Source organism: Clarias gariepinus, chromosome 7, assembly GCF_024256425.1.
Source record: "Clarias gariepinus isolate MV-2021 ecotype Netherlands chromosome 7, CGAR_prim_01v2, whole genome shotgun sequence".
Lineage (NCBI taxonomy): Eukaryota > Metazoa > Chordata > Actinopteri > Siluriformes > Clariidae > Clarias > Clarias gariepinus.
In genome coordinates this window covers 21159520-21174617 of record NC_071106.1, presented here as the reverse complement: position 1 = coordinate 21174617, position 15098 = coordinate 21159520, and the positions used below count along the sequence as shown (strand labels likewise).

The 15098-nt window shown below is 40.0% G+C and overlaps 1 protein-coding gene across 4 annotated transcripts in view; it reads right to left on the bottom strand.

Annotated features, from left to right (window-relative positions):
* Positions 1 to 15098, bottom strand: part of bcar1 (BCAR1 scaffold protein, Cas family member) — a 67223-nt gene that overhangs the window by 20833 nt on the left and 31292 nt on the right. The window contains exon 1 of one of the 4 annotated variants that reach the window (XM_053500517.1): positions 7342 to 7648. The exons of 2 other annotated variants lie outside the window; for them this stretch is intronic. In XM_053500517.1, the coding sequence (XP_053356492.1) occupies positions 7342 to 7353 (12 nt within the window). In that variant the 5' untranslated portion in view covers positions 7354 to 7648. Of the gene's footprint in view, positions 1 to 7341; positions 7649 to 15098 lie in introns of those variants that run through there. One more of the 4 variants, XM_053500518.1, reaches the window with a different exon arrangement.

Below are 15098 nucleotides of genomic sequence, written 5' to 3'. Positions count from 1 at the left end.
CAATTCTAGTGGAATAAGCACAGAAAATGTAACACGTGCTACAGCAAAGACGAATACAGTGGTACAAAACAAACAATACTCCAATACAGCCAGGAGTAGCATGTGTTTCAAATTAATGGGCATAAAATACATGCCTGTGGTTCATTACAACTTAAATAGCAAAAAACTTAGCAACTTAAATATTTTTGGATGGTGTTTTCTTTGAACACAAGAAGACAGGTGTGTGTATGCATAAATACACAGTGGCACACTGTGATCATCTTTGAGTCTCTGGCTTCCAAAACAAGGACTCCATCTGTCCCATGTGTTAGGAGCCACCCATGAGCACTGCCAGCCGTTTATGCTAAACAAATGTTTGTTTTCAGCCCCCACCCTTACCCGTCACTAGCAATAGGGAATGGTATAGCCTGGCACGTGTAACATGCCTCCCAGCAAGCTCCAATGGCACTCCAGCTCCAGCAAGGACCAATGGCACTCTACCACTGTCCTCTAGCCAAATGAACATGTGATGGGCTAATTGTGAGGATGTCCTAATGTCAGGTTAATTAACTATAGCTTGACAATTAGTTGGGCCAAGTCCAAATTGGTGGCAAAATCTATTGTCTTATTTTTATGAAGAGAGAAGAGACATATATAATCACTAAGCCTCTGTCTCTGCAGCGATAGCCAGTTCATTTAGCAGTCAGGCTATTTAGCGTTTAATTCATTTGCAGCTTGCAGCGCTCCAGATCATCTTGTTACCCCACTGGCATGGGTAAGGGCAAGAGGAATATCTCTTTTTCCCTTATCAAGCCTTCCTCACATTTTGACTTTTATTCATACCACACACACTGGCACAATATTCTTATTAACCTGCTTCTCCCCGTACACACACTAGTCTCTGTGCACAATAGTGAGTAGCAATAAGTGAGTCATTATTCATGAATGTGATCTCAATTCCTGGATTGAATGCAAGCCTCCTTACTTTGTGTCTATGTGTCTTCGTAGACATGTGTGCTGAGAGTGGCAGGACTGTGATGAATGCTGGGTCTGTGTGCTGTGCTGGAGAAGCTGAGGAGAGGTGCATGTAGGCCATATCTCCCTGATGAATGCCCTGCTTGTGTTGCCAGACTTACTACCGCATCTCCCTTAGGCCTGAGTGCTGTTTAATAAACCAGAATGGCTTACTGCTGGCTAGCAGCTGGCTGAGACGTCACCGTCCAGGCCTGGCACATGCACGAACACACTAATGCCAAAATAATGAGAAGCTCTCAAGATTAGTTGAAAGAGCTCTTTGACTTGCCAGGCTTTCTCCATGGAGACTGTTTAAAGCTTTTGCACAGGAATTTCAGGTGCATTCCTGTGCCAATTTGGGCTTATTTTTGGAACGCTGCAGAAATAAGAACATACTGAGACACTGGTGGGATCTAACTGAGACACGCTCTGTGCAGTGTGAAAACGACACCCTGAGATTATATGGTCTGTCTTTCTCTGTCACAGTATCTATTCTGTCTTTCTACATTCTCTATCTACTCTCCAACCATGATTTGTCATCTTTTGATAAAACGAGACATTTTGTTGGAGGAACTTCCTGCCAGGAAGAGGAATCCTCCTGAGGGTTCATGACATCACAAGGAGCTGAACTTTGTCTCCATTATTGAAGTTTGCCAAACTTCTATTCGGTCTACTACTCTCTCACACTCCTCCACAATTCCCTTACTGTGTCTCGCTCCTCTTCTCTGAACACAGGAAGTGTTTGAGAAATGATTCATATGCCTTTCTGATTGACTTTGTGCCACAAAGACCAAGTGTAATCTCGTTTAGAGCAGACAGCACATACATTAACTGAAATATGGATTAAATATTAAACGCTCTATTTCATTATGTACCTTAATCAAAATGTTGTGCAGCAGTGACTGTGTGGAACAGAACATGGACCCACTAACGAGATAAATCATGCATGTTCTATAGTGATTTGATTTACACTGTTCTTTTTTTTCAGAAATGTTATTTAATGAAATTTTACACATAATGAGACAATGCACACAGCTTGACCAAAGGCTATAATAAAAAGAAATATGAATGAAAACAGAAAAAAAAGAGACTAAAAGAAAATTCATCATCAAAGAGACTAAACGCTCATCCATTTGCATTTAAAAGCGTCGCAAGCAGGATAAAGGCCCGAGATTAACAAGAGTGCACAGTCTGAGCCATGAGAGAGTGTCACAGATAAGCAATGTATAGAAGTAAAAGTTCCACATGATGTAGGCAGGGGGAATACAAAGTTTTGGAGGAAGGGAAGGAAACGGGCTGCATGATTTCATTTAGTGTTAAGTGAACAGGAAATAATGTAGCAGCTGGTGAAGCATCCTCAGTGCAGACTGGTCAGTGAATGGAAGCCCTGGGCAAAAGAGCAGGGGGAGTTCGTGTGCATAGGTGGTTGTTGTGGTGGTGGGAGGGTCTGAGGGGTTGCAGACTTCATCCTCTGTCTCAAAGCTATTTTTTTTTAATATAGGATTTTATTAATGATTTGATTAAAAAAACTAAAAATTTTTTATATAGGATTTTATTAATGATTTAATGAAAAAAAAAAGACAAAAGACCTGAATAGTTTTCTTGTGGTTACCAAGATTAAGGAAAGGTTGAGGTATAGCATAACATTTACTTAACACATTTATTGTATAAACGTTGTTTTTAAATGTGTGAAAAATATGTATGAATAAAAAAGATCAGGGCTAATCTAATCATTTAGATTTTTCACACATTTCATATTAATTTGCCTAATATTCTTTTGATTCTGGAAAGCTGCTTTGCGACATTGACTATTGTTAAAAGCGTTATATAAATAAAACAAAATTGAATTTTGTTGCATTAATAAATATGTAAATGGTTGGTCCTTACAAGAACTGTGCGCGCGTGTGTGTTTGTGTGTGTGTGTGTATGCCAACAGCATGGGAAGCACACTTAAACCCGCTCCAATAAATGCCCTGTCACAAACATACCCTTAAACAGAACCCCCTGTAATCACAGGTCAATCAAGAAACTACTCTTTCTTCTTAAATTCCCAACATGGAAAGACAAATGACTTTAGTTTGTAAAGAAATTTGTAACAACAGTTCTGCAATCTACAGAGTGTTGGCTATTAGCTTTTTTTCTACCCTTAAAACAGAGCCAGCCCATGCCAGCGGCTAACTGCTCAGCTTAGCTTCTCTACCGAGACTGTTTCGTAATTTATGGGATTTGAAGTTTGGCTTTACGGAAGCATTTAATATTTAAAAAGAGAGCATGTACTAGAAAATTGAAGAGGCGTTACACCTCAGACGGCTGGATCTACTTAAGGCAGAAAACAATAGCGATAGCCTGCTCTAGTTTCAGCAGATATCTTAGCTGCAATTGCTAAAGGCAAGACTAAACTTGAGAACACACTGGGTCACAAGAGAAACTAAAAAATGGGTGGGAGGTGAAAATGAACTGTTTTTATGTCTGAAGTACAGAGAATGTCAAAAACAGAAAGAGGCACAGAGTCTTGTAGAAATGAATTGGTATATGTTTTTGTCCCTGTGCAAGTCTAGGCACATCTCTGTCCTACCAGCATTCCACAACTACCCCATATTCTGCTCTGTCATACAGCTCTCTTACGACACACTCACACAAACACAGACACACACCTGGTGTGTCACACAGTCTCCACAAAGACCACAGGCATAAGTCATTCCTCACCAGACGAAACCAAAAACAAGCAGATAAAAACGTAAAAACAGCACTTTAACAGTCTGTTCCAAACATTAGCATCTCCACATACACATTCCTATAAACTAAACCAAAGAATAACACTCAATAGTGAGGGGTAAATTATCGTGGCCTTCCTGCTTTCCTTGAGGCAACAGAAAAACAAAGGCAGCACTCCGGACCCTCCTTTCCTGCTAGGTATGTGTTATTGCGTGTGTGTGTGTGTGTGTGTGTGTGTGTGTGTCACTGGTAAGAAAACATCTCACATTCTTGTAGCTGCAGGCTACAGTCAAGTCCTGGCTTGCTGCCCACGTTCATCTTACCTGACTAAAACAGTGAGTATATGCGGGTGAAAGACATAGCTGTAGGCCTTTAAAACACATTGCAGTTTAGATTATAGGGACAGGCCTGGATTTGGCACTATTCACATAGAATAACTTTTTATATTTTCTTTTAAACATCATTGACTGACACACAGTGAGAGTCCATGCTGGATATTAGTTATAAGAGGATATCTGCATCCTGTTAAAAATTTTTATTATATATATATATATATATTTTTTATTTTTTATTTTTTATGGTAATTTGTTGTTGGGTTCTGTACCTGTGTCATTCCCAAAGAAGGCAGCGACTGTCTACTGCACTCACGTCAGGGATTAACTATTTTACAACAATGTTTAATGCCATGTTAATGGGAAATCCAACACCAAATTAATGGAACTTTTAAAACTTCTACAATGCAAAGCAGCCACATAGTACAGATTTGGCTGAGCTCTTAAGCAATCTATGAGATGATTAGCATAATGATTTTCATGATGGTATTAGCATGAAAGCTGAAGCTCTGGACCGTTATGTGTTTGAGCGGCTTCAGTCCCCTTAGATACTTAAATTGTAGCACTGTCAATGAGTGGGTCATGCAGGAAACTCTTAAGTTAAAAGTAAGAATAAGCCAATAAGTTAATGAAAGAAAAGACTAAATTGCTAAACACCACAGCCAATGTTGGACTCTACTGAAATTCACAAGACTGTGTGTTGAGTGGCCTCTTAAATGTACATGACTGTGTGTTTGTGTATTGAATGAATATGCAAGTCATTCATGGTTTAGTGTTGGCCTAGGACATGGAAAAAAAAACAAACAGACAGAAACAACAAGGACAAAGCGCATTGTTGTGTTATTCTCCCTAACCCTGACTCAGAGACATCATGGCATAAACATGCCTAGAATTTACCGGTTCCTGATGATGAATGCAAAAATGTCTGTGCTAAGTTGCCAGCAGTTCCTCTCTTGCTCAGGACATTACTGTGACCTTGGCTTAGCATTTCAATGGATAAGAACACACAGCAAAAACACTTCTAAATCAAATAACAAAAAGGCAATTGTCTAAGCTTTTGTAATTCAGCCAGCTTTCATATTGCAACACTATTTCATTTCATATTGCAAGTAGCTAGATCTGTCCTAAGCCGAATCGCTCTCGTCGTTTTGCGTTCAATTATGACTGAGTTTGATTGCTTCATTATAGCAGAGTAGCTTCAGGCTATCACGTGAACAGCAATATGAGGCTTGTGTTGTTTGTTTCTCTCTAAAAATCAAGTCATGTCCGTATAATAGAACATTCCCATATGAAAGGGAAAGCCCTACAGCTAGTGCCTATCCACACGAAAAGAACAGGCCCTAGGCACATATCTTTTACACTCCAAAATGTATTTGCTTTGCAACAAGACTGTTATATACGACCTTGGGGAAGAAAAAAAAGACAAACGGATTGGAGTTGTGTTTGGTCACATAAATAGATGTAAACTGAAAAACAAAGACTGAGATATAAAAAGAGAAAGATAAAGGGATAGAGAGAGATCTAAGGCTTTATGAGCTTAAACTTTAGCATTATCAATTTACAACTTTAGTCCTAACTATGAAACCTAGCGCCTGCCAACTTCATACCAGGAAGTAAATACAAGAGTTTTCTTAAGCAGCACTGACTATAACACATTTAGATTGTAAATTTGTCCAGGTAGACATCAGTATGAAAGGTTAAGTAAGTACCAGTATGTATTTTTATCCAAGAAGTTTTACACCTGAAAATAAAGTTTTACTGTACAAGCCTTAGTCACAACTCAAAGCAAAAATATCTAGTTAAATTATAACTAGAATACTAGGAAGTGGCTAAAACCTCTTTCTATGAGTCAGCAAACACACTTCCCTATGCATGTGGACCATCTATGGATTTTAGACTAGCCCAGTACTGATCCAACGTTTTTTTTTAGCACTGCGCTAATGATGTACAATGAACAGTCAGACCCCCTGAGGAGTCAGTGGAGGTGGGGGATTCTACTCTCTTGAGCACCAGTGGTTGGGCGTGAGTCAAGTCTGAGTCACTGGGAGAAATCACTCCGCGCTGGGAGGTTAGAAGTGCTTCTCTCTCTCTCTCTCTCTCTCCATTTTTTGAGTCTTACACTCATGTCCCCCATAGTACAGCACTCTTTTTTTAGATGCTGATTCAGGATCAGTCTAATGAGCCGAGTTCCATCAGCTGAGGCGGTTTTAACTAGTTAATCGGATTGTGAGAGCTGTTCAAAACTCCTTTTTTCTCATGAAATGACTAAGACTTAATAGCATAAACATGACTTGGTGTTACTAACGGAAAGAACAAAAGCCTAGTCACAATTGTAAACCGAAAAACTCTTTATTTGGATAAAGCTCATTTTAGGACTGAACTGTCAATAAAAGAGTTGGTTCTAGATGTCCTAACAACGCTTGAACTTGATCAACTTTGTTGTGAAAGTCTACAAGCAAAAACCTTTCTACCGGATGAGAAATAACCATATGCCATGCAGGGGGTCGCGTAGGCACGTAGGGAGCAAAGTCCTCCTTCAATGGAACTAGATCTGCTTTCTAAATACCAAAGCCCTGTGTCATTCCTGCCCTTACAAGCTGAGTGCATGCCAGCACTTTTAAACAATAGCAAGGAAAGGATACCGCTTGCCAAGACTTAGGCCTGGCTATGTAATGCATTTCTCCATTCCTCTCTTTTGCTTTTTCTCACTATGTGCTTGACGTCCATAATAAGACCTTAATCTATCATCATTCTCCTGAGTCAGCAGTGTGAGGAGACATCAGTGGCAGCGTCATGCCTCAGTGGCTCGAGTTCTTTCCTATATGTACACTCTGCTTAAAACACTGTCTCATAAGCACTTAAACAAAGTCCTCCTGAGGAAAAGACTGCTGCAAAAACAATAACACAGAGATTTCCGGGCTAGGAAATGACCAGACAGAACAACATCTGCATGTTTCTTCACTTCTGTGAGGTTATACCTATTAATAACAAGTTTATATGAGGTTATATACAAGTGACTTAAACCAGGATGTGTAAGGACAAATAAGGTTGTTTTCAAAGCCTCAAACAGACGCAGAATACACACACAAAATATACAATCAGACCCCTACCGAGTTGTGACAAAGGGAGGTAAAATGAAAGAATTCGGAGTTCCTTTCTCTTGAGTCTTTTCACTCGCCTTGGTCTGCTAACTCCTTGTCTTCTTCCACAGCTGGATTATTTCGTAAAGCCAACTTAGACCAGTCACACAGCACTGAGCGCATCACTTACACACGTATAACAGACACACTCATTCACTCACCAGATAATTCATTTTTAGTCCCGCTGTGCGCGTCGCTGGGACTTTAGGCACCGTCTAACAGTCCTGAGATTTATCCCACCAAAAAAAAAAAAAAAAAAAAAAAAACTCCTTTGGACTAACCACCTCCAGTCCAAATTTTCTTCTTCTTGTCTGTTGGATTAAAAGAAAAAGTCAGGGCAGACTGTAGCACATCGTCCTATTCCGTGATCTCAGAGGCCAAGAATGAGACGGTCCCATATAGTTCTCTCTTTCTCCCTCTTTCTGTCTGTCCTCAGCTCTCCTTTTCCCTCCTTCTCTTGCTCTTTCCCTTGCACTCAGGCTTGAGGAGGGAGGGCAGAATGTAACATGACACCATCCCAGTTCTGACTCAATCCTGACATTTCCTTTCCAGGATCCTATTGGCTGATGAAACTCTTTTTATGTTAATTCGGCACGCCCTCCCAGCCTGTAAGGAATGTTTAAGGAACTTCCATGTAGACCCATGAGGGGAAATAGACATTCTTTTTTTTCGTCCCTCACACACACACACACACACACACACACACCTCCCCCTACTACAACTTTGTCTGTGTCTTTTCCTTTAACCTCACAAAATTCCTGTCTTTTCTCCACTGTCCAGACGCTCTCACCATTCCTTTCTTCCCCTGTTTGTCATAAGGCTTCTCCATTCTACTGCAGCTATCCAAAACAACTAAATGAATACTACAGCAAATATGTGGGGAACATTAATAGAACTAAAATTCTAACATAAAGACATACTGTTAATATCTCGGGAATGGTAAAAGACCATACAATACACACTTGAACATAAAAAATGTATGCCTCTCTTCTGATGGTTACATGTACATACATACATGTACAGTTAAACATTATTCTAACTGTCAATAAATATATGTGCAATATTGTGTACAGTACCACAGTGCAATATACTGTATAATACCACAGATTTCAGATATTTATGTAACTTATCTAAAATTATCTCACACCCTACTCCATTTGATGTCGACCTTTTTTTTTCGTGTCGTGCTGTTTTGTCTTGTCATTTGTTTTTTGTTCTGGAAGCTCTGTCACTAAAACAAATTCCTTGTACGTGCAAGCGTACTTAGCAATAAAACTCTTTCTGATTCTGATATAGAATTCTGCCTCTCTTTTGACAGTTACATATACATATATACATAGTGTTGTTATGTGTAATGCATGTATAGGTGTTTTGAGACGATCAGTGGTCAACTGTCAAGTTATCTTCTAAAGGTGGTAATCCGTGCATGACATCATTGTCCAACTGTCAGAAAAGGGAGGGTCCAGGTCAGGGGGTCAAGCTGGGTCCACCTCTCTCACAATCAATATTTCTTGGAAAAAACTCAAGAACTGCCATGTGATTCCTTTATACTCAGGTCTGCAGAAATATATACCTACACACACTCACCTGTTCAACTGCCCATACCTAATACAAATATCTAAACAGCATTAGATATTACCTGGCAGCATGTAGACATGGTTAAGACCTGAGGTTCAAAGCAAACATCATAATGGGGAATAAAGGTGATTTAAATGACTTTAAATGTGACATATTTGTCAGTGCCACACAGGCTGATCTGTTCTGAAGTTCTGAAACTGCTGAACTACTAGGAATTGCAAGCATAAACATCTCTACAGTTTACAAAGAATGGTCCGAAAAAGAGAAAATATCTAGCAAGAGGTCAGATTTGAACTAAAAGAAAGGCAACTGTAACTCAAATAACATCTCATTACAACCAAGGAATGCTGAAGAGCATCTCTGAAAAAGTAGAACCTTGAAGCAGATGGCCCACAGCAGCAGAAAACGATTCAGCTGGCAACGTTTTTTTTAACCCTAAACATTGCCATTTATGTTGGAAGACGTATCTCATGGTTTTGGAAAAGATGTTACAATGATTCAAAAGGGGCAACTCATTGGCTTGCATAAAAAACTGAAAATATTGGTAAAATGATGTTATTAAAGTAAGCCTTATTAAAACCTGGAAGGATAGTGCTGACTTGTCAACTTCGGGGGAAGAAATGTGGTGGGCAAAAATCATACATGATCATGAGCGGAGATCACTTAATCATGTTTCATCATAAAAAATAAATCACAAAAATTGATCACCATGTGTCTCAGCCCAAAATCTACACAACTCTGGACAGCAATGCAGGACATAATCAAAGCTAAAGTCAACCCAATTAAATATCAGACAACTGTTTCTTGAACAGGCAGTTCATGGGTGGCTGGATGAATGGATAGATAAAAGGTTCAGAGCTGATGATAATGTTGTTAACACTGCCACGTTCTCTCCATGAACTGGCCTTGACACCAATCGTGAGAAAGTGAGACCACCGGTGATACACAATGCCAAAGAGGAGCTTGCTCTGAAACTGGAAGTGACATCTTCAAATTGCTGGTGGTATAGACTATAGTCATAAATCAGGAAGAGAACTCAATCAAGAAATTAAAATGCCTTGAATTAAAGGATTTGGCTGATCAAACATAGAAGCCCCCTCCCTCATTTAACATGCTAAGGGAATCCAGAGGCCTTATCTTCACATAGCGGGGGCCTCTTTAGCCGCTCCATGGCAACGGAGCCACACTTCATCTCTTACTGTGGACAGTTAGTAAGACAGACTACTTCATACGCACAATTTCTCTGGGGATGTTAGTGATAGTCCCTTGCTCTCTGTGAATCTCACAGAGATCTAAGCTGTGACCAGAGCTGTCTGTCAGTTAAATGTGCATGTGCATGTGTGTGTGAGAGTGGGTATGTGTGTGTGTGTACTGTGTCAGTGCAGAGATTACACTGTCATGTCAGGCACCGTTTTAATTAGCACTCCCCTTTTCCAGTCTTCCTTCATCAGCTAATGAGACCCACTCCACTGAGACTTGCCCACCACACCTCTTAACTAGTCAGTCAGATTAACCTCCCTAAAATACTGACATCAACTGTGAAACAGATGTAAACAAGCTTAATATTAACATCACCCATTCAGACACTTATGCCTGCTACACTAGACAAGGAGGTTGCTTCTTTGTCTGTGGTTCTGAGAGTTCTTGTCTCGGTGTCTGCGTGTGTGCGTGCGTGTACGGGACAGTGGCCTCATTGTGTTTGCATGGCCCGGTGTCAGTGAGGTCGGGTTGCCAGAGCATTCCTCACACCTACACACTACTTCGCTCCATAGACACACACTCACTCTCAAACACCCCCCACCCACCCACACCCCTTAATCCCGGACCCTATCCAGCCCTCTACCCAGCCTGGCACAGCTTCCACAACACTTGTGCCCAGGACACACGCCTGCACACAGAACCCAGCCTTCAGAACCGTTCACAGCTATAATGTGGGTCATGCTGGAAGAATATGGAAATCCCATCTGCCTCCAAATCCAGGTTACACTGCTATTTTCTCTCGCTTACCCTCGATCCACCTCCTTCTGGATGTTTCCGCACCGGGACGCTGAATTCCAGCACAGTCTGCAACGAGCATCTCAGGGAGGTCAGTAGGGTTGGTGGAGGTTGACGTGTACAGACTATGTGTTTGTTCAGAACAAAGAGTCAGTGTGCAACTGAAAATGACGTGTGGGTAAATAAACACTATCTAGCTCATAACCACTAATAGAGTGAAGGTGCTAATGTTTGACTTGGTAGGTGAGTACAAGTTACTATGCTTTGCAGTTCACAACGGTCATGAGTAAATGCAAGAGAATGGAGGCTATTGTTGATAAATGAGTTTATTATCTTGTTTGCGAATTTGTGCTGACACGCTCACATATTATCTCCGTGTATTACTCGCAGGATCATCTGATTCGTGGATGCCGTAGTAATCTCTTTCTTTCATGTTTGGATCATAAATGCTGATCATGTAACATTACTGTCAGAAGCACAGAGCACGACAGCAGCAGGCTCCTGAAGGAGAGAAACCTTCTCTTCTATGCGGATTTGACTCCAGTGACAGAGCGAAACAATGCACATCCTTGTTTTCTGACATCCGCCCCCTGGCCAACAGCAATATTCATGCAGCTTTGAAGAACAAAACAAGAAAGGGTCTCTTTCTTTGGTGAAACTGTCAGTCTCATTGCAAAGTCCATATCTAGAGCCGTTTCATCCGCTTATGACAAAGGAAGTGAATCCTCTGCAGCATTCGCACAAGCACACAAATGAATGCACACTCACAAATCAAAGTAGCATTTTGAATTCACATGCAAACGCACAAATGGATGGACACACACACACACAAGAGCATGTACACACACATCCAGCCCACATTCCGGCAACAGTTGTGGGACAGCCATTTGTCCTGAAGAGTTTTGCATCAAAGACAGTGACAGGCTGACTTTTTCACACTGGCAGATCGCCCAAATCCCTTCAGGGGGCTCTTCCCTTCTGCAGATAGACCTCTCTGTCCACTCAGAAACAGGAAAAAAACTAAAGCCTAAACCGGCTTTTATATAATAATACAGATCTTATTTACACCAGCTCTTCCAATCACAATTTTGTTTATATACAGATTTAGAAAAATGTCTTATCTACAGGACATAGTAATACTCTGGGATGATTAAATACGGCAATAGTGGATCGTCTCTTTTTTCACTTTAATCAAAAATAAGTCTCTCTCTCTCTCATTCTCTCATACACACTACACACACACACACACACACATACACACACACACATAAGGGAGCACAGTAATTTTCTCCTGCTTCTTTTCAATAAAAAGATTAGCTTTAATGTGGCAGGAAGTAAATGGTATTATCTGCAGCTAAGAAGAACTGGGAAGCTGATTGGGTTTGCATAGTAAACCCAGGGTGCTCTGGGGATATTACCATCTGTGTGTGCGTGCATGAGTGCATATGTGTGTGTGTGTGTGTGTGTGTGTGTGTGTGTGTGTGTGTGTGTGTGATACTTTTCATAATGAGTGATAGACTGTGAAATGTAGAACACCTCTAAGGCCTCCATCCAACCCCAGAAAGATGAAAATAAGAGATGCTGCTCTAGATTCTGTTGATTTTTTAATTCTTACAATCTGCATTATAATGAAGAAGCTGAGCGAAAAACAAACAAATAAGATATGAACAATTTAGTGATTAAATCTACAAATCAATAAATGTAAATAATGTGAAAATAAATGCATGTAACATAGAAATAAAGCATTAAGGAACTTACTAAATCAGTACTGCTTTCCTTTCCTAAAGGCAATTTATTTATTTCAAAATAAGAAATGTTTTATTACGAGCTCCCATATTTCTTTGTTTTTTTATTCTTTCCAAATTTATGTCCTTTACGCTGGGTCAGTCTATCTGTCTGTCTCTCTTTCTTTTTTAATTTAATATTATATATATATATAATATTGTAAAATATAGTGTATATATATCTATATATATATATATGTGTGTATATATATATACATACATGTTCTTATAATAATAATGGGATGTCAATAACAAATGTCACCGGATCACTCTATTCGCTACACTGATCCATATCAGGACATCAACTAGCGTACTCCAAACCGAACGCTCAGAATGTAAGTGTACACTAATGCCTAGATAGACATGACTTTGTACTCCAGACATGATGATGATTTAGCATCAGGTTTCACATGATGTAGGCTTATGAGTCACTGCAGAGCAGTTGCTATAGAAACACACTAAGGTTTCATCAATGCATCACTGGCAAATTTTTGATGTTGTGTGTATCAGTAGACTACAAATGTAGACAAAGCAGCTGTACCTCAACATTGTAAAAAAAAAAAAAAAAAAAAAAGCACCGGCATCAAACAATGCATGCTGAAACCAAGGCGGAGTAGCCATTACACACGCGACTGTGTGTCACGGGCCAGTAGCTGTGTTCATAACAGTCTGAGCTCTTAAACCTGCTACTGAAATTTATGACTAAATGTTTAATGAATAAATAAGGAAATAAATTATATGTTAAATATCTATTATATATATATATATAGTATTTATTCATTCATGATTATGTGATTTAATGAATTAATAAAATAAACAAATATAAAAATAATTATGACAATAATAATGATTTTTTTTAAATAAATTCAATTCAATTCAATTCAATTTTATTTATATAGCGCTTTTAACAATGGTCATTGTCCCAAAGCAGCTTCACAAAAAAAAGAATTAAAGATTTTTTTTTTTTTTTTTTAAGAAAAGAAAATATTTGGAAGTGTGTATGTGTGAGAAAAATGTGTCTAGATAATAATTAAATGAATGAATGATGAATGGAATGTCTCTGATGAGCAAGCCAAGGGTGACGGCGACAGTGGCAAGGAAAAACTCCCTGAGATGGCAATAGGAAGAAACCTTGAGAGGAACCAGACTCAACAGGGAACCCATCCTCATCTGGGTGATAACAGATAGAAATAACATCAAGTGTGTTGTGCAGGTGAAAGTTCAATATATCAGAAGTTGTGTAGATTCAGTTCAGCAGTAGGTGCAGAGGGCAGATGGGGTCAGGATCACTGGAAGCACAGGAGCAGGATGTGTAGCTCCAGCCATCATAAAGCAGAATCCAGCTGGAGCTGGTCCTTCTCAAGATGCCTTAGAAACCTCGCAGGGTTGGCCTTTGTCTACTGAAGCTGGCACAATCTCCAGATGTCTCAGGATGGGTAGAAAAATACAGAAAAGATGGAGAGAATTGGCGTAGTTGCCATTCAGGATAAGTGTAATGGAGTATGAGGTTATGGGATGAGTTACGCGTATGCCAGATTAAAGAGATGCGTCTTGAGCCTACTTTTGAATTGGGAAACCGTGTCTGCTCCCCGAACAGTGTCTGGAAGGCTATTCCAAAGCTTTGGAGCCAAATATGAAAATGCCCTGCCCCCTTTTGTAGATTTTAAAATTCTGGGAATTACCAGAAGTCCGGAGTTTTGTGATCTTAAGGGACGTGGTGGATTATAGCGTATCAAAAGACTGGTTAGGTATGAGGGAGCTAAACCATTTAAAGCCTTGTATGTAAGTAGTACTATTTTGTAATTAATTCTAAATTGAACAGGTAGCCAGTGCAGGGATGATAATATAGGTGTTTAGTAATGACCATAATAAAAGATACTGTGTAAATATTACACCAGTTATAACTTTAAAAACATCTGCCTAATAATGTACTGTATACATTCCCCTTGTGTCATCAAAACATCTTGTTGCCTCGTCAAGACTGTATCTGGCACTGAGATGTAGCCATCAGATCTCTTAAGCCCTGTAAGTTGTGAGGTGGGGACTCCATGGATCGGATTTGTTTGTGCAGCTCATCACAGAGATTTCTGATCAGATTGAGATCTTGGGAATTTCTTCCAACGTCTCTGTTTTACTCCTCAAACAATCCCTAAACAATTTTTGGAGTGCAGCAAAGCACGTCATTAGGGAACATTCTTGCCATGACGGAGTGTACTTGGTCAGTTACATTGTTAAGGGAGATGATAGACCTCAAAGTAACATCCACATAAGTGGCAGGATGCAAGGTTTCCCTGCAGAACATTGTGCAGACCATCACACTGTCTTCACTATGCCTTCTTCCCATAGTGCATCCTGGTGTCATCTCTTCCCCAGGTAAGAATCCAGCCATCCACATGATGAAAAAAAGCATGATTGAGCATGATCACACCAGGCTCTCTCTTCATTGGACAAGTTGTGATGCTCACACAACCACTGTGGGTGCAACAATGCTTTTGGCAGTAGACACGGGACAGCATGGGCACCCTGACCGGTCTGTGGCTACGCCACTTTTGGTGGGTACT